Source organism: Rattus rattus, chromosome 9 (genome assembly GCF_011064425.1).
Source record: "Rattus rattus isolate New Zealand chromosome 9, Rrattus_CSIRO_v1, whole genome shotgun sequence".
Lineage (NCBI taxonomy): Eukaryota > Metazoa > Chordata > Mammalia > Rodentia > Muridae > Rattus > Rattus rattus.
Window position 1 is genome coordinate 19,564,943 of NC_046162.1, and position 23,738 is coordinate 19,588,680.

Consider the following 23,738-nt stretch of genomic DNA (forward strand, 5'->3'; position numbering starts at 1 on the left):
CCGCAGGTCAGAAGAGGACATCAGAGCTTCTAGAAGTGGAGTTCTAGGTGGTTGTGAGTCACCTTACGCGTGGTGGGAACCCAACCCTGTCCTCTGCAAGAGCAGCTCTAGTGTTCTTAACTACCGAGCCCTCTCTCTAGTCCTAAAAATTCACTACTTAAAAAAATTAAAAAACGTCCTTTAGTGTGCAGCCTTCTCACCCATCCCCACACTCCCTGCTGATGATGGGAGGGTCTCATGAGTGAGACTGTCCCAGTAGGGCGCCGTCCTTGTCATGAACGGATAATGTCATCAAGACATATTTTATATACTGGTCATCTCCTCTCAAGGCTTTGGACTGTGCTCTTACTGCAGAGTCTGCTAATCCACAGACCAATGTCAGATGAGCAACGATACTGCCCATCTGTCACCCAGGAGATCCGCAGTTCACAAGGTCTGTGGGAAGAATTAGGGGTTGTCACGGATCAAGCCAAGTTCTGCCCTCAGAATGTGCAGTCCTTGGGCACTTGTAACACTGCCGTTAAGCTGAAAGTACAGTGTAGCTTGTCTAGAGGGAGGTTACAGCAAGTTTGGGGAGGAAATTGCATATGTTTTGCGGGTCACGCTGAGGACTGATTTGTCATCTGTGATGTACACCGGACCCTTTCTGTGGAAAATGTATTTCTGGCATCACAGTGAGAACTATACTGTTCCCTTGAACAGCCACTTTGCTTGACTCTCTTGGTCATTACGCACCTTTTAATCTATGTTTTTCTCTTTTGCTTTGGCTGCCAGGAAGCTTAGACTCAAGTTTCTTGTCTGTATTAAATGACACAGATTTTTATTTGTATGAACAGACATAATGTGCCCCCTCCTAAGACTTTTCTGTACACTCTTGTGTCATCTAATTGTAGCTTTAGAGTTTTTAGAAGTAGCTGTTATAAGGGAGGTTCAAGAGAAAGAAAGAAAAACAAGGATGGAGAGAGAGAGAGAGAGAGAGAGAGAGAGAGAGAGAGAGAGAGAGAGAGAGAGAATATGAGAGACTCTTTTTCTTTTTGATGCAAGTTAGGTAAGACAATCTTTACAATAGCTAGGTAAAAAGCTTGAGTGATCTGTATAGTATCTGTCTTACAAGCATCAGACCTGGATTCTTTGACCAGAACTCATGTAAAACACTAGCTGTGCTTAGATGCATGCCTTTAATCCCAACACTGTGGCAGTGATAACAGGTAGATCCCTGGTCCTCACTGTGCGGCCAGCTACTCTATGTGGTGAACCCCCAGGCCAGTGAGAGATCCCATCTGAGGAAATAATGTGAACGGCACCTGAGAAATGACACCTGAGGCTAATTCCTGGCTTCTATATGTACACAAACAGACGTGTACGTGTATCACCCCCTCCAGATAAAAAAGACACACATAAGCAAGAGAGTACACTTGTAGACCACCATATGCAAACTGAGCCTGTAACGTGCTATTGCTACTCAGAGTGAACCAAACTCTTGCTGTCTTCCAAAATGGCTGGGGTATATCTTCTTTTCCCCATTGAAAACTTGGACCTCTTCCCTGTATCTTTGGATGGCTCATCTCTGCTGCTGAGGGCTTCCTGGAAGGTTCTTGTCAGTGCCCCTTGCTCTTAATTTCTAATGTGTAACGTGATGTTGACGATGAGTGTTGCAAGCCTCTATGGAGAATCAGAACTCAACTTTCTCTCCAGGAGAGGAGTAAGCAAGATCTTTCAGGTGAGTGCACGACCGCGGCCTTTATTTTGATTCCTATGCGGACAGCAAAATGCACACCTGATAACACTGATTTGAAAGGGAGCCTCGCTTTTCCAGATGTAGAACCGTCTTTTCTGCTGCTTCTGGGATCCAGGTTATTTTCCAGATGAGCGATTTCATAGGATCTGAAATCATAGCGCTGTATATACAAGAAATAGCTTTGGTGCTAAACTGCTCTGGCAGAAGGTCAAAAGACACAGGGTGCTCCCCTGGGTCCCGGGTCAGCTATGGGGAAGCAAATGTTTCAGGGGCTGGATTTATCAGTTCTGGAAGCATCCCTCCAACTCTACTGTTTGATTGGCATATACAGAGGCATAGAGAGAGGGTTAGAGCAACTTGGCTGCAAAGGTGGTGCAGTTTTAGTACCATGCAGTAAAGAATGCACTGCAGTCAGACAATATTGATGGTGGATGCATAAAGGTTGAACTCGGTTGTTACTTCCAGGAGGTTTTCCTGTTGGGGAAAACCATTTTAGTTCCTGTATTTTATATCCAGTTTGCCTCTTTAAAACAGAGGCTTGGTGGGCAGGAAATGTGAGCTGTGACTCTCCTCATGACAGGTTTTGACAGCATCTAACCATGGAGACAATAAGAGGAGGGCGAGAAATAGCATTTTCCTGTTGTGAATGGGCTGAACGTGTTGGAAGGTATTTTAACTAAGGGGGTTTGGGGGGACAAGGAAGTCTGAACTGCTACATGATTTTAAGATTCCACTGTCATCCCCAAGGGACCTCCTTAAAAATATTCTGCGTGATTAACCAGCTAAATGTAACAGACCCAAACACGGGGGCCCCAGGGCTGGTGCCGACCGCACCTGACACGTTCAGCCACTTTCATCAAACTCAATCGAAGACACTTGGGCACTGCTCTGTACTCTGCATCTTCGGTGTCAAACTCCATTTTCAATCCTTTACGTCAAATTTAAATTCATGGCAACTGCATTCAGATCTCGATAGAAGCCCCAATTTGCCCTGGACCCCAGATCCATTCCGCAAGAAATAGATACACATACAAGTGCCCACAGACAACCGGCTGGGCGTGCTCTCATTTTAGCTGAGCCAGAGTGAGGGACGTTGAATGACTGCCTGCTCTTCCGAGCTTCAGGGCGCCCTCCAGTAAGAGGCTGTTGGAAATAAGGCAGCTATTCAATGAGGGTCTCACCCCTCTGCTGGAAAAATCATGTGAGCAAGGCTGTTGTTTAGCACGAAAATGGACCTTTGCCCTATCGGTGGCATTTTCTTCTTCTCGGTGAAGCTGAAATCACTATCCGTTTTTGAAGCAAGCTGAACAAATTGGTATAACTGATGAGAAGCGAGTAGGTTTGGCTCTAAATATACAGATCTGTTCTGCCCACCCAAATGATGAGCTCTTGATTGCTATACAAAGCCAACAAAAATCCTCTATTGACAACCCACAAGCCGATACACCCACCATCCAAAAGGAACGGAATCGCTCTGCGTGCTGTCGCTAAGAAAACACTCTGGATGGCCCTGTGGTAACAGCTGACCTCGCTTATGGAAGTCATCTTTGCTTGGGTATCCATACATGCATAAAAGGATGCCGCTTCTAAAAGCTCGTTTTCTCTTTAATAATTGTCTGTTTTTCAAAAGCTATCAGCAGGTGCACATCATTTCAAAAGCCTCTTGTCCTTCATAATACAATATTCATCACGATTACATAGTATGAAATAAAAAGTAGCAAAACACAAGCGAGGGTAGTTCAATTAAATGCAACATAATCTCTGCTGCAAAAAAAAAAATGAAAGAAAGAAAAAAAGAGAAAAAAAATAGCGCTTCAGCTAAAATCAGGTTCCCATGAAAGAAAAAAAGGAAATATATTTCCACATATTTTTAATTATATAGAATTTCCTCAAACATGATTTTTCATAATATATTCCATTAAGTTAACATCATATTTGAAGAAAGAGCATTTTCCGATTTCATTTTAAGCCTGATTTTGAGCAATTACGGTGTCATTGTTCCGCGGTAGAAAGGTTGAATTCATTTACTGTGTGGTTATGTTAGTTATGATTGATGTCTCTTCTCCAAATGATAAACCAATCACCCCGATGATGTAATGTCATTTTAAGAGTGCCATAATCACATTTCTCTCAAACTAGAAGCTCTGATGAGTTCTAATAAAGATTTATGGTAGATTAAAGGCCTTCATAATATCAACAATGGATTGCTCATTTGATGAGAGATTTGATTAGATAATTAAAAAAAGAAGAAGAATATGAGTTTGCCAAATATATCAGGCCTGGCTTTGAAGAAGGGCATGGGCCATCATAAGTAGCATTCTATTGGTCAATTTGCCAAATGAATCATCTTAATACATTTAGGAGGTCCCCTATAATGGGAGAGGTTGGGACCAGTGGTAGCTTATATTCATGGATAGAGCCAGAGTGATCTTCCCAGGGAGAGTTCTTGGCATCTCTATTGCTTTTGATGATCTGTGTTAATGAATATCATGAGGGGTTAGCTCAGAAGGCAGTGCCAAAACTTTGGGTCAAGTGCAACTAATTAGGACCGTGCCCCTCGCTCCCAGGCATGAATACTGAATCCCTATGTAATTGTGCCCTCTTCTGTATTCTCATGTTCACGTGAACGTTCTACCAACTGATAAATCCAAAAGAAGGCCTGATTACTGTTGCACTTGGGCCAATTCTTTCTAAGTCTTAGAGAGTAGGAGTTGAGACACAAACCCCTCAAAAGTGTAGCAGAACCGAGCGTTCAGTCCCTCTGTTCTGCAAACATCAAAACCCAAACAAGAACCCTGAATTTGGAAGCTGTGTTTGTCACGGTGCCTCACGATCAGCTCGTTAAATTCAAGTGAAGTGGCACAAGCAGAAGGTCACAGAGAGGTCACACCCCAAACACTTCAGTCTTGGCACAGTATTCAGTATTCATGCCAAGGGAACATATTTCCATCACAAAACCAGAGAAAACAAGCAAGGGGAAGTCAGAAGCCAATGATAAAAAAAAAATCCTTGGAACTGGGAGGCCCGCGGATGGGGTGTGTGAGAGTGTCTAGGGTCGCTCGGCTATGATCACAACCATAGTAATACAAAAATTCAATATTCCAGTGTCTCTCCACACTTCACCTTTGAGTCCTGCATGCTTTCACGTGTAGCCTTGGGCAAATTCCTCCCTCAGAAGGAGGTCCGGAGTCTGTTATAACCAGGAAAACCTCTCCAACAGCTGTGACCTTCAACAGACACGTCTTAGAACTACCGAGTCATAAAATGACAAATGCATTTCACCTTGAACCATCTTTGTTTCAATAGTTGTCATTTTGCTGGAGACTCACAAATGTCAAGCACAAAACACCACACGGTTAGACACCACAGAGTTTCCTTACCACTGCTGGAGGCTTGCTGGGGCCCTGAGCATGCTCTGAGCAGGTATGAATTGGGGGAGAATTCCTCATCGGGGTTGGTGTCCATGATCTGATGGGAGGTGTTGCTGTCTAGCAATGGCATCTGGCAGCTAACTGGTGGAGGATTATGGGAGCTAGGCAGCTGAGCAGATGGGAGGAGGCTAGACGAGGATGTAGGTGGAATGGGACGACCTGGGAAAGAGGACAGAGGGGTCAAAGGTCAGCAATGAGTGTCATGAGAGCATCCCAAGAAAGTTACATCGAAACCAGCTCACAATACAAATAAATAAATAAGTATATATATTTTTTTAATTTTCCAAATGCACTTTTCAGAGCGGTTATGGCGTTTCTTCACCAGCCCAACTGTATTACCGCTTGTTGTGTGATACTTGATACTTTATGAATATAATTCATGAAAGGACATCCATTTGAATGAAATCAGTCTAGAAAAAGTCTAGTTCTTTCTATCTCCTTTGCCAGGAGTCTAAGTCCTCCTCATCTCTTCCAGAACCATCTCCTTTCTGGTCTTCCTATTTCTACTCTTGAGAAATTGTCCACCAACTCTGCCTTGACTCCATCTCTTCTCCATAGGAATCGAGATAACGTTTCTTAGGTCGAAATCAGGCCATATCATCTTGATACCCTCCAATGACTTTCCACTGTCTGAGGGAAGAAATATTATCCTCTCCCCCCACGATGCTGGGTATAGCCTCCCTTCTTGGGATCATAGCTGATCACCTACCTCCCTTACCAAGAGGATACCCTTTCCATGGGGCTCTTACTTCTCCAGTGACCGGGACATTCTTATTTCTACTACATGAACATGCCAAGCCACTCCTGCTTTGCATTCCCACTTTAACGGACACTTTCCCCTGCTTCTACCACCTCACCAGTATCCTCAAGACTTCTGCTTCTCTTCAGTAAAGCTTAAACAAGAACGACGTTCTAGCCTATCAACCCATTCAAATATCCTCACAGACCTTATTATTATCTGGTACTCAAAACTGTATCCCCAGTGAGCAAATAAAAGAGGTTACACTAAAAATCAAATCCTTTAGCTTAGAAGGTGAAAACAGGTGGACAGAGACTACATTGGCCATGCCAATGGTTGGATCATTCATTGTATCATTCATTGGATATCATGGTGGAATTCTGTGAGGCAAACCATGGATGTCCCATGCCGTAACAAACAGCAGTCAGGCTGGTAGGTTGGTGAATAACCCGGAGCTGACCTTAGAAAAGAAGGTCCCTTCCACATGGATGACCACTGCAACCTCTTCCTCACGGATAGCAGGCTCCTTGCACTGACTCTTGAGCAATGACAACCGCTGCCTACACCTTCGCTAACTGTGCCCTTGCACCCAGTCATTGTAATTGTTGCCTGTCTGGTTCGCTTGTGAGGAAACTAATGAAAACGAGTCAGGAGCAGCAGCCCAGGAAGCTGAGACTGGGAAACTGGAGATCCAGACGAGCATTTCAACTCTGAGAAGTGTTTATGCTTGAAAAGCATAACTCTCCCCGGAGAACTGCACGCATAGGGGTGCACTCAGACATTCTGCTGGATACCAACACGCACTGCTGCATTCATAACCATATTTGCTGATCTTTTTATTGTTATTAAGTGCACTATACGGTACCCTGGGTGGATGATTTTGGTCCAACCAATGCATGCACAGTTGTTTTGAATTGTAAGGATCCCATCATTCTCCCCTCAGACGTCTCCTCTAGTGAGGTGCCATAGGGGGTTCAGATGATGAGAGGCAGGGTGGTGGATGAGATAGGATACCACAGGGGCAGGGGAAGGAGATGTTTGGCAGGAGCCAGGGTTAAAAAAAGTGAATAAGGATTCCTGAAAGAATGGGAGCTTAAGCAAGTCTCTGAAGAAAACGCCAAGTGATTCCCCAGGGAGGGAACGGAAGGAACAGTTGTAAGCAGGCACCAAACCGATGTCAGCAGGCGCCCTTTGGAGGGACAGAAGTGACACAAAGTTGAGCCTATAAGAAGCCCTTAAATGTTTATTTTTTTAGATTTTAAATTTTTATGTGTCTCTATGTCTGTTTCCCGGAAGTCTAATGAGGGTGGAAGACCTCTTGCAGCTGGGGTTGCAGGTGGATATGAACTGACTGACGTGGGTGCTGGGAAACGAACTTGGGTCCTCAGGAGTGTCGGCTCTCAGCCACTGAGGCATCTCTCCAGCCCTAAAATTTAAATCTTAAGTTTCTTACCCAGTAACACAGTGGAAATGATCACAGACCATCCTTGCCATGGTCAATGGGTAAATGGAAAGATCTGAAGTGTCCAATACATTCAGAGATGTTGGGGAGCAATATAAGACAGGGTGTTTTTGTGAGGTGCTCTGGACCGAATGCTATGGAGTTTTATTAGAATCAATGCTGGCACTGAATCAACAGTCTTCTCATAGACCTTTTAACAATAAGGCCATAACCACCACCATTGTAACTGTTACTGCTTATTGCATGGTATCTCTCTGCCACTCACTGAACTGCTCTGTTTCCTCGCACAATCTTTCTTAATCCTCAAGACAGTCTTGTTATGTAAGAGTGACCACATATTCCCATAAAACCTGAGAGCCGAGCGTTCTCATTTCAGAGATGAGGAAACCGAAACGAAGAGGCTAAACTCAGCTGTTAGAAAATGTCAAGAGCGGGGCTTGAACTTGGGCTTGTCTTTCCCAAGTCCACGCTGAATCTGGTCATGGTGCTTGCCCAAATAGCATGGTAATACAGTGATGCAAATAATGAACAATGATAATGATTAATAGTAATGATAATGTTACATAAATGGTAGGAAACGTATGCAAGAGAGATACTGTTGCGGTACCTCCTCCCCACCCCCAGGTATCCTCAAGATCTCAAATAGAGCCTGAGTTGGAATAACCACACATTGCAGTTAATTATCCAACAGAGTTAAAAGTTATCACTGTCAATTGCTCTTAAGTTCCCAGTGATGTCACCCTCCATCATCCTTCAAGGTTTCTGACTGCAGATGGCCCCGACCGGGCCCAGTGTGCTCAGTGCTGACATCCAGTTAGTAGCAGGGCTCAGGTAGGGGGAGATTTCTAAGTCGGCAATCAATAGACTTTCAAGTGCGTGTTACTGAGGCATAGCTGGAACTGGATGTTGAGGAACAATTGGCTTCCAGCCAATTTTAAAAAAATTCCTCTGAGTTGACTGAGGTGGAACTCAGGTTCAAGTGCAGTTTTCCAGGAGGCTGATAGGACGGTTGCTGTGAAATCATTCTTTCCATGAACTTCTGGGACTTTTGTTCAGCATGAAGTCATTTCATACAGAACAGACAACAGAGCCTTTTTTAATATCAGCAAATACCGACAATAGAGGGAGAGTCACAACACGGTGCAAGTGCTGGGGTTGCTTTGGGTACCGTGACTATGCATTCACAGAATTGTGTGACTCCAATGATCTCCTCACACTTCCTAATTCCTCCATTCTGCTTGCGGGTAGCCATCACGACTTGGAGAATTTCAGAATCGCTAGATCTGCCCTGAGTCAGACAGTGTGCTGTTCCCTGTTTGTTAGGTCGTTTGCTAAGTTTGTTCACTTAGGATGCGCACTGCCCCTGACTATTCCAACTGACAGAGACCATCTGTGTGGATACAAACAGGTTCCAAAGTACAGGGGAGCGAGCTGGAACTTATGCGGCCCCCTTTGTGGACCCTGTTTTCTTACAGAAAGCCTTAGCATGGGTGGGCAGCTAACCAGGGGACGTGTTCCAGCCGGATTCCTAGCTCCTTATTCCCAACTCCTTCTCCAGTTTCTTTTTGAATGCACACAAGGTTCCCCAGCAAATGTACAGAAAACCACATGGAACTGATTGTTACAAAGCAAAGAGGTACACGCAATATGTCATTTGTTGAGCTCCTAGGGTCTTGCCCATGTGCAAGTATGCATACACAGGGTCTTCCAAGTTCCCCATGTACATCAAACTCTGATTATGTACATGACTGGATTCCCTGTGACCTTAAGCATGGAGACTAAGGTTTGCTAGTATATCCGTTTTCAGACGAGTGAGGTTTTGTATTAGTTTCCACTTGGAAAAATCCCGTTATAGCCAGACAAAGCCATTCCACGCAGTGTCTGATAGATGGCTCGTGGCTGTCGAAGCGCCATGTGGAGGATTCTGGTATGCCCTATCTTCCAGTGGGAAAAGAGTGACATCATCAATTAGAAAACTCATAGACATGGATGAGGAGAGGTAGCAGATGTACAAGGCTTATTTGCCATCCATGCTCCAGGCTCTTGGTCCTCACCCACTGCAGTCATCCCTGAAAGCTTCATCCTACGCCATCTGTGGTGGAAGGATATTGCTCCAACTCCCATTGTGTCTATCACAGCGCCATTTTGCTGCTCAGACAGATTTAGATCCAGACTTTGTCCAACAAGTTCAAAGGGCTGCAGTTTCTTCCCATCCTCCCCAGACAACAAATAGTAACTGTGAAATCGCTCTGCCTGGCCATTTTTAATAGATTCACTAATTTATGCCGGGGGGGGGGTGCGCTGGCGAGCAGTTCCCCAAATTCACTCCAAACGACTTGTTCTTTTTCATTGGAAAGATGGGTGGCGAGCTGATATTAAAGTGTTCTGTGTAGGCGATACGTAATCGATGTCTATGGTGATGGGGTGTCAGGATATTTGGTGGAGCACAGAGGCATGCTGAAGACACAAAATAAAAGGCAGTACCAGGAACAAATGTAAATCTAGCCAGCCTCTCTGATAGTGGCTTGTCTTGTGGCCGTTAACAAATGGGCCACTTAAGGGAGGGAGGGCTTATTTGTTCTCTTAGTTCAAAGGGTGGGAACACGACAGCAGGACCTTGAGACAGTGGGTCATGTAGCATCCACAGTCAGGAAGTAGAAAGCAAGCAAGGCACAGCCCCTGGACCCCGATGTTCATAATGGGTAGGTCTTCCCACCTCCGTTACCTGAGCTAGAAAATCCCCCATGAAGCACACCTAGAGGCTAGTCTCCAAGGCAGTTCAAGAGTTCATCAAGTTGACAAGGGAATTACCTACCACGCTCCTTAGCAGTTCCGTGTTGTATGTGATCTTGCCTTCCGCCGGGAACTAAACTAAATATTTCACACATGCTTTCTCTCTTAGCACTCGAAAACTTTTCAAGAACTAATTACATTTTAATTTCTTCCCCGTTCACAGGTAAGAGAAGCTGAGACCAAATATTGCCCCATTAGCAAGTGCAGAGCTGTGGTTTGAACCCAAATAGCCTGACCCCAAGCCTTGTGGGGTGATGACAAACTGGCAAAGAGTCTGAGTTGTAAAGAGGAAAAGACGTTCTGGAACCAAAAACTGAAAATCTCCAGCGGTACCATAAATTTAAGGACTTAATAAAAAGTCATGTTCTTCGTTAAAGTTGAGTTCAAAAGGACTGTTGTGATACAAGCAAAAGAGTTGGCGAGAAGAGTATTTAAACCTTTCCTTAGTGATGGTTTCTACTTCCAGCTATCTATTTAGATATCACCAGGTCACCTTCTCTTTCTGTGGAAGGTTGAGATACAATCCGGGAGGCTGGGAGGCCAGAATGACATCAGGCCTCTTTCCACCCAGAAGGGATCCTACTTGTGAATAGAGTGAATGAAAGACAAGCAGGTAATGAGAAGCCAAAGAGATCCTTACTGATTATGTTGGTAGAACATCTGGATTCAGCCAATCTTGAAGCACCCCTGCCTCCAAACTTTTCAATATATGAATCAATTTATTCTCCATGCTAACATCGTTTGTTCTTCTCTTAACCCAACTTTGAGTTTGTTGTTGGCACTTAGGGAAAACAAAACAAGACAAAACAAAACAAAACAAAACACAACAACAGCTTTCCTCAAACTTGTCATCAAGACCAAGTGGGAAAATGACTTGACCAGTGTCACATAACCACTTAGTAGAACTAGAAAAACTCCTATCTCCAGAAGGAAAAAAAAAGCTGAGTCCCTTTCTGCTCAATTACAAGAAGTGGAACATGGGGTCCTAGAGAAAGTATTTCTGGTGGGAAGAAACGAATCTGTTTGTAAGAACACTGCAGGTGCCAAAGAGGGTGGCAGGGAGGCAGCAGATGGCTGTCCACCTCTTACCAATCAGGCATGTGCGTAGCGATTTTACTGTGCTCAACACTGGAGAGAGAAGAAACTCAAGGCACCTTCCAACTGGCATCGGCATCTCCATACGCCTCGATCTGGGTACTGACTTCCTTGCCTACATCATAAATGTTTGTTTAAGGATCAGAGTAATCACATCCTCCAGCAACTGTATCGTGATGTAGTCCAGACTGGCCTTGAACTTACCTAGTGCAAAAATGAGTTTCAGAACACAGACACCACACCTGGCAATGATGCTAATCATCATCGCAGGATGCAAGAATGATATCTGATAAACGGATCATCTCAAAATTGAAATATAGATGTAGACTTACACACACACACACACACACACACACACACACACACAACTATTTAATACTAGTCTCATGCTAGATTACTTATACTGCTCTGTAGGAATGTTGCTGCTACACAGGGGTAATTTGATAAATGTCTGAAGGTGTTTGGTTATGGTGGTGGTAGCGTGACACTGTTAAGCATTTAGTGAGGAGGTCAGGGAGGCTGCTAACATCTTACAAGTCCCAGGACAGTCCTGCATGAGGAAGAATGCCCCGTCCTAAAAGTAAAACTTGCCTGGAGTAAGTCTAGTTACTCACTGAGAGGCATACACCTTCTCTAGGAGCTGGGAGAGCCCTGCATGTCATGAGAGAGCTGAATGCTTTAACTGAGGCAGGGGACGCAGCAGGGAGACTGCTAGAGTACAGCTCTATGTTATGTGCTTTTATCCAAGGATTCTCCATTCTTAAGTCCTCTCAGTGAGGCAGTGCTGGCCAAGCAGCATCTGTTTTATTCTATAGCGCCCTGTGTGTGTGTGTGTGTGTGTGTGTGTGTGTGTGTGTGTGTGTGTGTTTTGCAGTGCAAGACCTAATTACCTGCTTCACGCAACTCGCCAAAGCCCAGTTAAGAATTTTCATGGAAACAAATTATTTTCAAAAAGGTGTTTCTGGTTGCACAGAAGCTATTGTGTGTAATGTGTTGGGAGGGAGGCGTGCCCTTGGACTGGCCCCTGTTCCAGCGCCTCACGCAGGGGCACCGGCGTGAGCTGCCTTCACAGTCTGGGGGTGTGTGCACTTGTTGTGTCACTACATCTCACCAGGTTGTGTGTTTATACATCACACCTCCCAAGCAGCCCTGCACTTTGGGAGGTGTAAAATTCAGATCAGGTTACAGACGGAGGTTAGAGTTCACTTTTCAAATGCTTTCCTTAACGTTTTATGCCATATGCCATGTCTTTCATATTCATGAAGTAAGACGCAACGAATCAGTGCGGCTTACTCTGCTGAGGATACAAATCTTCCCTCAGGCAGGGACAATTCTTTTTTTTTTTTTTTTTCCGGAGCTGGGGACCGAACCCAGGGCCTTGCGCTTGTTAGGCAAATGCTCTACCACTGAGCTAAATCCCCAACCCCCACAATTCTTTTTTATTAACACTTTCTTTTAAATGTATTTTTAAGGATTTTAGTGTGTATGTATATATGTATGTGTGTATGTGTATGTGTGTGTGTGTGTGTGTGCGTGCACGAGTGCACACGCACACACACGCACACATGTGAATGAACATGTATGCATGTGTGTTGGTGCCTGTGCAGGCCAGAAGAGGGCTTCGGATCTCTTGGGCTACTGTGAACTGCCCCATGTGCATGCTGGGAACTGATGTCAGATCTGCAAGAGAACCAACTGTTCTTTACCTCTGAGAGCCATCTCTCCACTTCCTTAAACACTTCCTGCCTGGAGAATCTATTTGTACTTCCATTAATATCTCTAGGAGGAGGCATGATATTTGTTGATGTGCAGTGTCACTTGGCAGAACGTTCTATGGGGATGGGCATGCTCCTTGTCTACATTTGGCCACTATCTACTTCATGTGAGGCTACCATAACTAGGAACTAGACTTAATTTTGCAGAGTTTTAATTGACTTATATTTAAGTAGTTCCCAGGGGCCCATACCTACCATACTGAACAACACGGCCTAGATAGCACTGTATAGATGAGATCTTAAATGTCTACCAAAGGCCCACATAACAAACCTTGGTCCTTGGTGTGGCTCTACGGAGGCAGGGAAGCTAGCAGGAAGCTTTTTGGTCACTGGGCTGTGCCTGTGTAGACTATTGTGGCCTCCTGACTTATTCCTGTGAGATTTTAGCTCTATCGTGGAGTCTAACATATCATGCCGACTCAGCAAAGCTCCAATAAGAGGGGGGTATGACATAAATAAACCTTTAAAATTGTAAGACAAAGCCAACATTTTCTCTTTATAAGTTGACTGCATCTTTACAAAACGTCCCACATATTATGGCTGTGGGTGATCTGACACGGATGCCTCTCCCTTCTGTCTCCCTTCCGTACAAGAGCCAACAGACTTCTGAATGCACAGACTTCCTCGTGCCACACATCTTAGTCTTCACAAGACTGCCTATCACTTACGCAGCACAGTTCTATTTCCTAATTAAATTAATTGTGTGTATGTGTGTGTATAGAGGCATGTGTCATGGCATGCGTGTCAAATGTGGAAGTCAGAGGACAGCCTTTAAGAGTTGCCTCTCTCCTTCCATCACATGGGTCCCAGGGATTGAACTCAGGCCCTCAGGCTTGAGAGCAAGCACCTTTCTTCACTGAGCCATGATTTAGGTCTCCTTGCTCTAATTCTCGCATAGAACACACTTATTACTTATACACCAACTGCACCGCAGCCATGTATTAAGACATTTCCTTCCTTATGTTCCTCAATGTTCATCCATCTCCCCTCTCATCAGTGGTTTTAGTATCCACCCAAGACCTCCTTAGAGACTCTGACCTTGGACCATCTTCTTCTCATTTACTTTTTAAGCATTCCGCGCCCTGGTATCTGAAACATGCTTCTCTCATTGTTTTTGTTACACATTAGTCTATGTATTTGTCTAATGCCTGGCCTTTAAAGAAGAGTCCACGAGATGCCCTGGACAGAGACAGTGTATTATACTTTCTGTGTCATAGCACCCAGCCTGAAGCTGTACACAAGAGATCACACCATGATTGGTCAATTGTAACATTTTGCCCCACAAACCTTAAGGGATTTATGTCCATGTTCTTGGTACTGACTTCTCTGTTGGGTGTTGTGGCTATTTGTTTTTGGCTTTAGGCACTTAAAAATGAAGTTCGTTTATTATAATACCGTGGGCATGGCAGTAACAGGGTTGACTCTGATTTTAAATATACATTGTCCACTTAAAAACCAAGTGGCTTAGAACACCAATCTACTACTTCATGTGAGTGCTCCAGTCACCTTCTAAGCAGACTGTCTGGACAACATGCAGAAGATGAGGGACACAGAGAGGTCTCCCTGCCCTACCTGACCCAATTCAATAGCAGTCACTGTCAAAGGCAGTTAGTGGGAACAGAAGTTCTACAGAAAGATTTAAAAGTCCCTAAGTCTGGGCTGAAGTTTAATTTCCCAAAGCAAACATCCTTCAGGACATATCTTAATTCGTCCTTCATTTTCACAGCATCCTCGTGGTCCCAAGTGAGATGTGAATGAAAAAGCCGTGCTGGCAATTCCCAAGATCAATTAAGCCCTCCTGATACACAAGGAATCATCCTTTGGCTCTTCATGAATTTTCTTATATTTACTCTCACAAGAAACTTTTGGGGTGGGCAACATCATTCTGTTTCAGGGGTGAAGCAGCTGAACTACATGAGGTCATAAGTCGAAAGGGAGGAAGAATTCGAAGTCAGATACTCAGCCTCCAGGGCTCACCACCATTCAGAGGAAGTGAGGATAGATTTGAAGAAATCTTTATTAAAAGATTGGTATGAGGTACCAATTGGTATGATAATATAATTTGTATGGGGCCACGTTGAAGTTCAAATCTCAGTTTTCTCATTGACTTACTGGGTGATTTTGGACAAGTCTCCTTTCTTTTTTCTTTTCTTTTCTTTCTTTTTTTTTTCTGGGCTCAACTGTTGATAAACAAAATGTGTGTAAACATTCTTCACTAGTTAATATAAGGATTAACTGAGACATTTATGTGAACTTTCTGAAGCAAATGGTAAGTATTATTATCATGCATAAAGGGAAGGAGATAGATGTAGTGCTCCCCTTCAGGACCCTTTGAGGATTAAATCATAACATATAGGAAAGTACACTGCAAATGTTAAAGCGCTCTACAAATGGTAATGGCTTTTACTCCTGTTATTGGAAGCATTCCTTTTCCAAAGCTTTGTCTGCAGATAGCAAACAGTTCTCACCCGGATGTCTGTGTTTTGCTATGTGCTTTAGGGACAGCGGAGATAAAACACAAGCTCTGGGCAGCAGCTACGTGAACTATTTCATCTCCTTGCTGCCAGCATTCGAGCAGTCTGCCTATTCCTTGTTGGGTGCTCCTCCTTAATAAGATGGTAAAGATTACATGGAGAATCTGCCTACCAATACTCAGTCAGAAAAAAAATCTCCCAAGACAGAGAAAGACTAAAGAGCGTCAGCCATAGTGTAGCCCATACCACAGTGAAGAGATTAACACTCATTCTCGGTGCATGGGATATCGAGTATGAAAACATGCTAGGCAACACGTTTAGTATATATCATGGTTACCATGGAATCATTTTATCAATACCATGTGGCAGGTGCTAATCCCTGTTTTATTGGCGTAACCTGAAGCTTGTAGAGACGTAGGAGTATGGGAAAAAAAACCAACACAGTAAATAATGAGCAAAACTAAGATGATATAGCTACACGGTGCCCTTCACTTCTAGAGCTGTAGAAGAGAACAGAGTCATGAATTTCATGTAGGCTAAAGCAGGGTACCTGGCTGGAAAGGCTAGCACCGTAGAGGTAACTTATGGTCTGCAGTGACTTTTAAATCTTAGCTTTAAATCCTATAATCTTTAAATGTTATGTTGCTTACCTGACAAGCATGGTGCGCTAGTTAGCTTGTTCCCCCCCCCAATCAACTTGACACAGCTAGGGTAATCTGAGAAGAAGGGACCTCAATTTAGATAATGCCTCTATCAGATTGGCCAGTAAGCGAGTCTGTGGGGTGTTTTTTTGATTGAGGATTGATATGGGAGGGCTTAGTGGCATTACCCATGGGCAGGTGGTCCTGGGTTATATAAGAGAGCAGGCGCAAACAAACCATGGGGAGCAAACAGTGTTCCTCAACGACCAACTGTAATCAAAACATGCAAGCCAAATAAACCCTTTCCTCCCCTGTTTTGACTTGGTCATAGTATTTACTGCATAATAGAGAACAAACTCAAACCCATCGGAATCAATACTTAGGCCAGCCTTAAATGAGAATTTGTATCCTGGCAGACATGTGCAACCTGAATTGTATTTTTTTTTCCCTTACCTCCTCTAAACCTGGCTTAATTTTTCTCCCCCAAGAATGTCAGAATGAGGCTTCAAAATCTTTCCCCTGTGGCTCTGTGGGAGCCTTGACTTCAAAGGCTCATTATGAATACTTTCTGGCAATACTATACATCAGTGCAGAGAGCTTAGAGGCCTGAGATTTTCAGAAGGCAACCTTAAAGGACAGGGAGAAGCTGTAAGGGAGAAGAGAAGAATGACTGTCATACCCGAGGGCTTACTGGGCATCAGCTGCATGGTCACTGACCACTGGCTCACAAGTGTGTGCACGCACATGCACACAGACACACACACACATACACGCACACACCCTAAATTGACCAGTGTCAGCAAAATTAATATGCACCCACAGGCAGTGTTGGCGAAGGTACTGTTTTCATAAATAATGCCTTCCTCGCCTTTTACAAGCCTGCTTGAAGACCTGCAGAGCATACTGGCTACAACTCAAAGCCCATCTAATGAAAGTACCTCCACTGTCAGCAATGTTAATGTCACTTTAAAGAGTGTGAAATGTTGCTAAATGTGTCAGGAAACAATTAGATAACATAAGAGGCATGTTTTCTCGGTGCACAGAGGAATATATTATGCAGGCAGGAGATAAACTCAAAGTTTTCTGAGCTCCAGTGCATTTAACATTCTCTCTCCCCCGCACCCCCCTTTCTCTCTTTTTAATCCAACAGAGAAATTGTTTGGCAAGAGTAAGCCCTGTTTCAAATACTTGGAGAAGGGAGAAAGGCCTGCTTTGCTTCTGACTGCTGTCGGTTGAGCCCTGTGCTATCAGGCTCGGCGAGATACAAACAGTCTTCCACTCAAATTAAATGTGTGCCCTCCTAATTAGCATTATAAATATAGGTTTCTCTGAGCCAGAGTTGATAAAATTACAGTGCTGGCCTGGAAGGGAACCGGCAGCTCTCCTATGTCGAAACAATGGCTATAGCGTGTGCATGGTTAGAACAATGCCCGCAGAGCCTGCCCCTAGCTTCAGAGGTCAGCCTGGGAAAAGAAGGTAAATGCCAAGTGGGCTGACATTATGACAGCCATCCGAGCCCAGATGCAATCTGGTCTTTGAATGGCACGATGTAAGCTTGGCTCCTGTACTCCGGGGAGAAGGGATCTCACTGCACAGCTCCTTTGTAGAGTTTTTTTTTTGTCACCCTTACCACCTGTAGGGTTCTGAATGAAACCTCAGTGCCACAGGCAAAGGGCTGGCGACAGCAGAGAACTCTCTGGCCACCACCTCAGCGTTGCTCTCCATGGTTCTGAAAGAACATTCGCCGACATACAACCGGGAATAGCTTCTGCAATGCATTTGCCTGGCGTCTGGAGCAATTCTGATTGAGGTCAAGGAAGCAAGGAAGTTGAGAGAGAAATCAAATAGAGACACGGGCACAGGCTGAGATAGGCATAACCTATGAATGACGGTCAGGAGGCAAAGCAGGGAACCGGATGGTTTTGACATTGTGTTCAAGTAATCCTAGTTGCCAAGCTGCAGCTTCCAAACGGTGGAAATGCTGGGAAGCCTCAGTGAGTGAAGAGTTTGTGATTCAGGAGGCATGATGGATTGCCACTGTAGCCATGCACAAGGAGGGTTGTGTTTGTGACTAACAAATGTCATCACGGCGATGGAACTGAATAGTCAGCAACTATAGACACATGCAGGATACTAACGTCTTTTTCCCCTTATGGAAACAAGGCCGTCTTTTACACATACAGAATGAAGGCTATGGTGGGTGATACTTTACACATAGTTTACATGTAGTTCTGCTGTTAAGTCTTGAATTTGGGCTACCAATGACCTTCTGCTCACTCCCTCAGCAACTCTTTTACTAGGAAAGCTTTCAAGCTAGTGTTCTTTTCTGGAGGTGAAGGGGATAAAGTCAGAGGCTGAGCTACTGAAAGTCAGAGCCGTCTAAGTACAAACTCCCTCAAATACTAGTTCTAGCAGGAAATTTAAGTGCTGTTAGCTGACCAGACACTCCACATTGTTGATGATAAAACTGTGGTTAAAAAAACAGGAATGGCTTGTTCCAGACCACACAGCAGGCAGCTGACCTAAGTTAATGATTTTGACCAATAGTATTCTTCTCTGGTATTTAAGTTTGGGGATAAGCAGAAAACCTAAAATACAAACTAAGACAAAGAAAATCTGGCTCCTCATCAAATCACATAATTGAGCCAGAATTCTACAATATTCATGCACGGAACATTATACTTTTATTGGCTAAACTATGCCTTTTGAAATACTGGGTTTCCTCGGGATGTGAACACCTGTCTCATGAAAGATCAGGTCCACAATGAAGTAGTTCATGAAGGAGAAAACTGGCACAGGAAGGAGGCTCCCATAGCACACCATGCTGGCATGAGCACATCAGGGCTGCCCGATCTGTTCTGTTCAAGGATGATATCTTCAGAGCCAAGATAAGACACCGGGTTGCCCAGGGGAGAAAATTAAGATGGACGTAGGCACTAGAAATAAGGTTAAAGGCTACACAGCTCTTGGTCTTGGAAAAGAGTTAGGGGAAGGTGTAGCAATCCTCAGATAATTGAGTCTTGACCCGAGGAGGAAGAAATGGACTTCCACAAGTCGGCTTAGCTGTCACGACTAGAAATGATGAAAGTTAAGGAAGACATATCAAGCTCTGTACAGACTGCATTTATGTAGGCCTCCTCACCAAGAGCTCTTCCCAAAGCGAGGGGATCCCTAGGCCTGTGTGCCATCACTCTTGCCAGAGTGTTAACCACCCTCTAAATTACTCGCTCTGCACACATTTATGAATAACTATTGCACCCCAGCCTCTAGTCTAGGAGGCTGTTGAATCTGCATCCTTATAATTTGCTGTTTTTTCCTCTTCCAAGGTACCTAACAGTCTCTGTGCAGAAAGTGATTAATAAGTATTAGCTGACAAAATGGGAAACCATGTAGAGAGCTCTTTCGATGCTATACCATCAGAGCCACCACTCTTGTAAGGTAATAGGTAAATCACAGGATGTATCTCAGTTTTAGTCATCAAAGAGTCAGACCATGTTCTCTAGACCCTTCAAATTCAGCTCCTGCTCTAAATCTCCACCATTTTGTGAGCATTCCTGTCCCAGTCTCCTGGAGTCAACGAGACAGAGGATCATGTAGAAGATGACTCAAAAGTAAACCACGTGCTGGGGACTTTTCCCAACACAAGCCAGAGATGTATTTTACTTCCTGTCTCCTGAATATATGGGAAAAAAATTTCACTCCCTGCTGAAAATTAAGACCCATATAGATTTATGCATCCTTAGAGGACTTTACTTTATTTAAAGGAAACATGTCACCATGTTGAAACTTAAGCTCAAATTAATTATAACAAGTGTAATATTTGGCCAGCCCGAGCCTCATGATTCAATGTTCCTGCTTGATCGGTTTCCAGAGCTAAATGAGAGTCTATAACCATTCTTCATGTAATAACACTTTTTTTTTTACTTTTATGACTGCTTTCATCTGTGGATCTCAAAGCATGGTGCAAACAGTAATTAACATTCACCTGTGAGGTAAGGATTCATTCTTTGCCTCATTTGGCGGGTGCGAAGAAGAGGGAGAAGGTAGGTAATGCCCAGGGAGAAACTGGAATGGTGGGCTCCCCATCCCCACCAGGTTTGCCTGTGATCTCAGTAAACTAGTCATGCTATTTGCAAAGAGAAGTGTTGGCAGACGTGTGCATAAAATAACTCCTACCTAGCTCAGAATGATGGTGCAGAAGATAAAGAATATAAGGGAATTTCCGCTCAAGTTCTTAGCCAATCTAAGAAGTTTCACAAATGCTTTCCCTTCTCTGCCTCCTCCTCTTCCCCTCCTCCTCCTACTCCTCCTCCTTTTCTTCCCTTTCTGACTTTAAACTACTTTCTTTTCCTTCCCCTCTCTCTTTTTCCTCTACCCACTTCTTTCCTTCCCTGTCTTTATTCTATCTTCTCAATAATTAGTCTTTGACTGTCTAATATATGCCACCTTCAACTGTATGGATGAAGACTATGAAACATTAAAAACAAACAAACAAACAAACAAACAACAAACAAACAAACAGATCTTCACTTTCTTGGAGCTTTTGTCTTGAGGAAGGCAGAAATAAAAGCAAAACTAAATCAATAATACTAAAATAATGTGAAAATCAGAATGAGGCTCTGGCTTGGTTTCTCTCTGTCTTGCCAGGAAGGTGTGTGTTATCTTCAGCAATGGGATCTTATCGACCAGCTCTGGTGGACGATGAGCAGGAATAACAAGAGATATTGTTTTGTGTGGCTCTGTTTCGCTCCCTAGTCAGCAATTCATAAGGAAATATCCCACACCGGGCACTGGGGTTTGTTTAATAACCCATGGCTTTTAGGAACAGTCTTATCCAGTTAGGATGAGAGGTCTTTTGTAATTTTTTTTTAACTTACATTTTAAATCGGTTTAGAAAGCAGTTGGATTCCATATGGCTTTTTCGTACATCCTTTGTTTTGGTTAACTCCCTCGGCCTCCTCCCTCCTCTCCACCCCTTCCTCCATGCCTGCTTCAACTCTAGCATTACACCTCTCTGCTTTCCTCTAATCTATGTTCTACCATCGCCACTCCCTTAGGGCATCCCACACCCTAACGTGCCCTTTCTACTTTCCTAGCAATTACAATATTCTAGGTTAAAAATACCAATGCAAGGACTTGAAGCTAGAAGCCACATGTGAGAACATGCGACATTTGTCTTTCTCTGCCTGGGTTCAATACAGTTTTTTTTCTGTCTTTCAGAGTACCAGAAGGTATTATGCAGGTTGTTGGAGGAGAAAGGGCATCAATGTCTTACCCAGCTGTGAGCCTTGTGAGTTATAATAGCAACTTGCCTAACAAGATGGCCACACTGGTGCAATAATGGCACGGCAGTTATAGTGATAACCAACTGTTCTGTCATTGGATTTGAGATTGGCGCCACAGGAAAATAATCATCCCTAAGACTGTAATTAGTAAAAACCCAGGAATGAGAAGGTCATAGGCCCTAGGTAGAGAACTTATTACTTGGTACCGATATAGTGTCTCATTGCCTTCTAGATATTTAAGTGCATACCCATAGACAAAAGCCACGATCAGCCTTAATCAGAATAGCCCCTCTTTGCAAGGAACTCTAGTGAATGCTCACGGCCACACAAAGTGCTAAGAATAAATGCCAATTTAGCATTCAGCTTTTAACTACTGCTTTTACAGCTCAGGGAACATTGCAGAAGAGGTGCAAAAGGAACGTAAGATCTGTGTCATATCCAGACAACACTGTTTCACTATAGTTGTCTATTCCATATGGATACAGTGGGGTAGTCCCTTACACGAAGTCATAGCAGCCATGACTGCATGCATAAAACCTGTTCAAGATCAAGCCAGAGGGAAAAATCCTAGCTTAGGTGGGGGGAGGGGTCATGATGTTTCACCAATGACTGAGATGGCTGAGGAGTTGTGGGTGAATGATTGCTGGTGGGAAGGGGAGAATCAGTTTTCTTCAGGCGTGTGTCCCCGAGAGCTACACATGCTCTAGTAGGGGCCCTGTACCCTCACACATAAGGCATACATACTAAAGAACCCAGTGAGTTTTTAAAAGGAGAGAACCCGACGGAGAGGTAAGGTAAGAATTGGAGGGAAGGGTATGGGGGTGAATTTGATCATCAAAGCACATAATATTCATTTATGAAATTCTCAAAGAATTAAAAGGAAATGAAACACATCAGTGATCCACACAAAGAGTGCACGAGTCAGACAATGGGGGAAAGTCTATGGGATTCTATCTTCTTGGCTTGACAACCATGGCAACTGTGATGTCACAGCAGCCATGGTGACTAGTCCTGAGCTTACACAGGACCGTCTGCCATCATCCAGTCATGGGTTACAGACAGTCTCATGTGATCATGCTCTCTCCACCGTCATGAACTGTGTTGTATACTGGTGTGTTTGAAGTGGGGTTGGTCATTGTCTTCAGTTGTGTGGTTTTTCTCTGAGCTCCTCAGTCCCCAACGGATAGTTGGAAACCCACAGTCACACAGAGGGCTCAAGTTAAATTCAATGTGTCACAATTCAAAACAAAATCACCTGAATGTGAGAAAGAGACTTGTAAGGAAAAGGGGACTGATGGGGGCAGGCAGGACATAGTACAGGATGGAGTGACAAGACTCACCAGAGCCCATTATTTACATGTATGAAGTTGACAAAGAAAAACATACTAAAAGTTATATATATATATACATATATGATAAGGGCTATATTTACATAATTATTAAGTTAAAAATAAAACAAAATGCTGTATATTGACAGATATATGAACAGCATGCTCATGCGTTTATGTGGTTTTAGGAGAAAACAGAGAGAGATAAGAAGTAGAGAAAATAGCAGAATGGGACAAGTCAGTGCTACTTAATTCCAGATCTTCAAAGAAGAACTCCTGGTTGAGCTGCATTCACCTTGTTGTGGGGGCAGTTGGTTTGGAAGGCGTATTTTAGGTGGACCTACAGCACAGGTTCTGGGATGACTGAAAACTTGAGTTCCAAGAAGAGCAAGCAGCCCGGCAAGGCTGGAACTGAGTGGGGAATGAGGAGAGGGAGACTTCAGAAGCCAGTGTGAGGTTTGGGTTTCACACTGGGAGGTTGCTGGAGTGTTCCGAGGCAGGAGTGGTAGGATTTGATGTGCAGTTCAGAAAGGTCACCGTGGTTGCTTGGGTTGGAAGGGGTGCCAGAGAGAGGTCATTTCAGCAATCCAGGTCAGAGAGGATTGGGGTGTGGCCTGGGGTGACGGTGGTGGTGATGATGACAGAAGTGACAAGGGTCAGAATATAGATACATTTTGAAGGTAAAATCAATACATTTTGCTGATAGATTTGTGTGGGTGTGAGAAAGGGGCCAAAGAGGACTCATGAATACACATGGCTGAAGAGGTTAATTTCTACTCAGTTTCTGTAACTGTTTCGAGCTTGCTTTAGACACAACTCCATGGGAAAGCACTCTGAACACTGGGAAATGATAGCAATTGCTGTCTGAATACTCTTTATTTTTTTTTTATTGGGTACTTTTTAATTTACATTTCAAATGTTATTCCCTTTCCCGGTTTCCAGGACATAAGTCCCCCTATCCCATTCCCCTCCCCTTC

General features: G+C 43.9%; 1 protein-coding gene across 3 annotated transcripts in view; it reads right to left on the minus strand.

The window, feature by feature from the left end:
- The window catches only part of Tenm2 (teneurin transmembrane protein 2), a 935,438-nt gene that overhangs the window by 368,740 nt on the left and 542,960 nt on the right, over positions 1-23,738 (minus strand). For all 3 annotated transcript variants that reach the window (XM_032911994.1, XM_032911993.1, XM_032911992.1), the window contains exon 3: positions 5,119-5,328. In XM_032911994.1, coding sequence (XP_032767885.1) covers positions 5,119-5,328 — 210 coding nt within the window. The remainder of the gene's footprint in view (positions 1-5,118; positions 5,329-23,738) is intronic.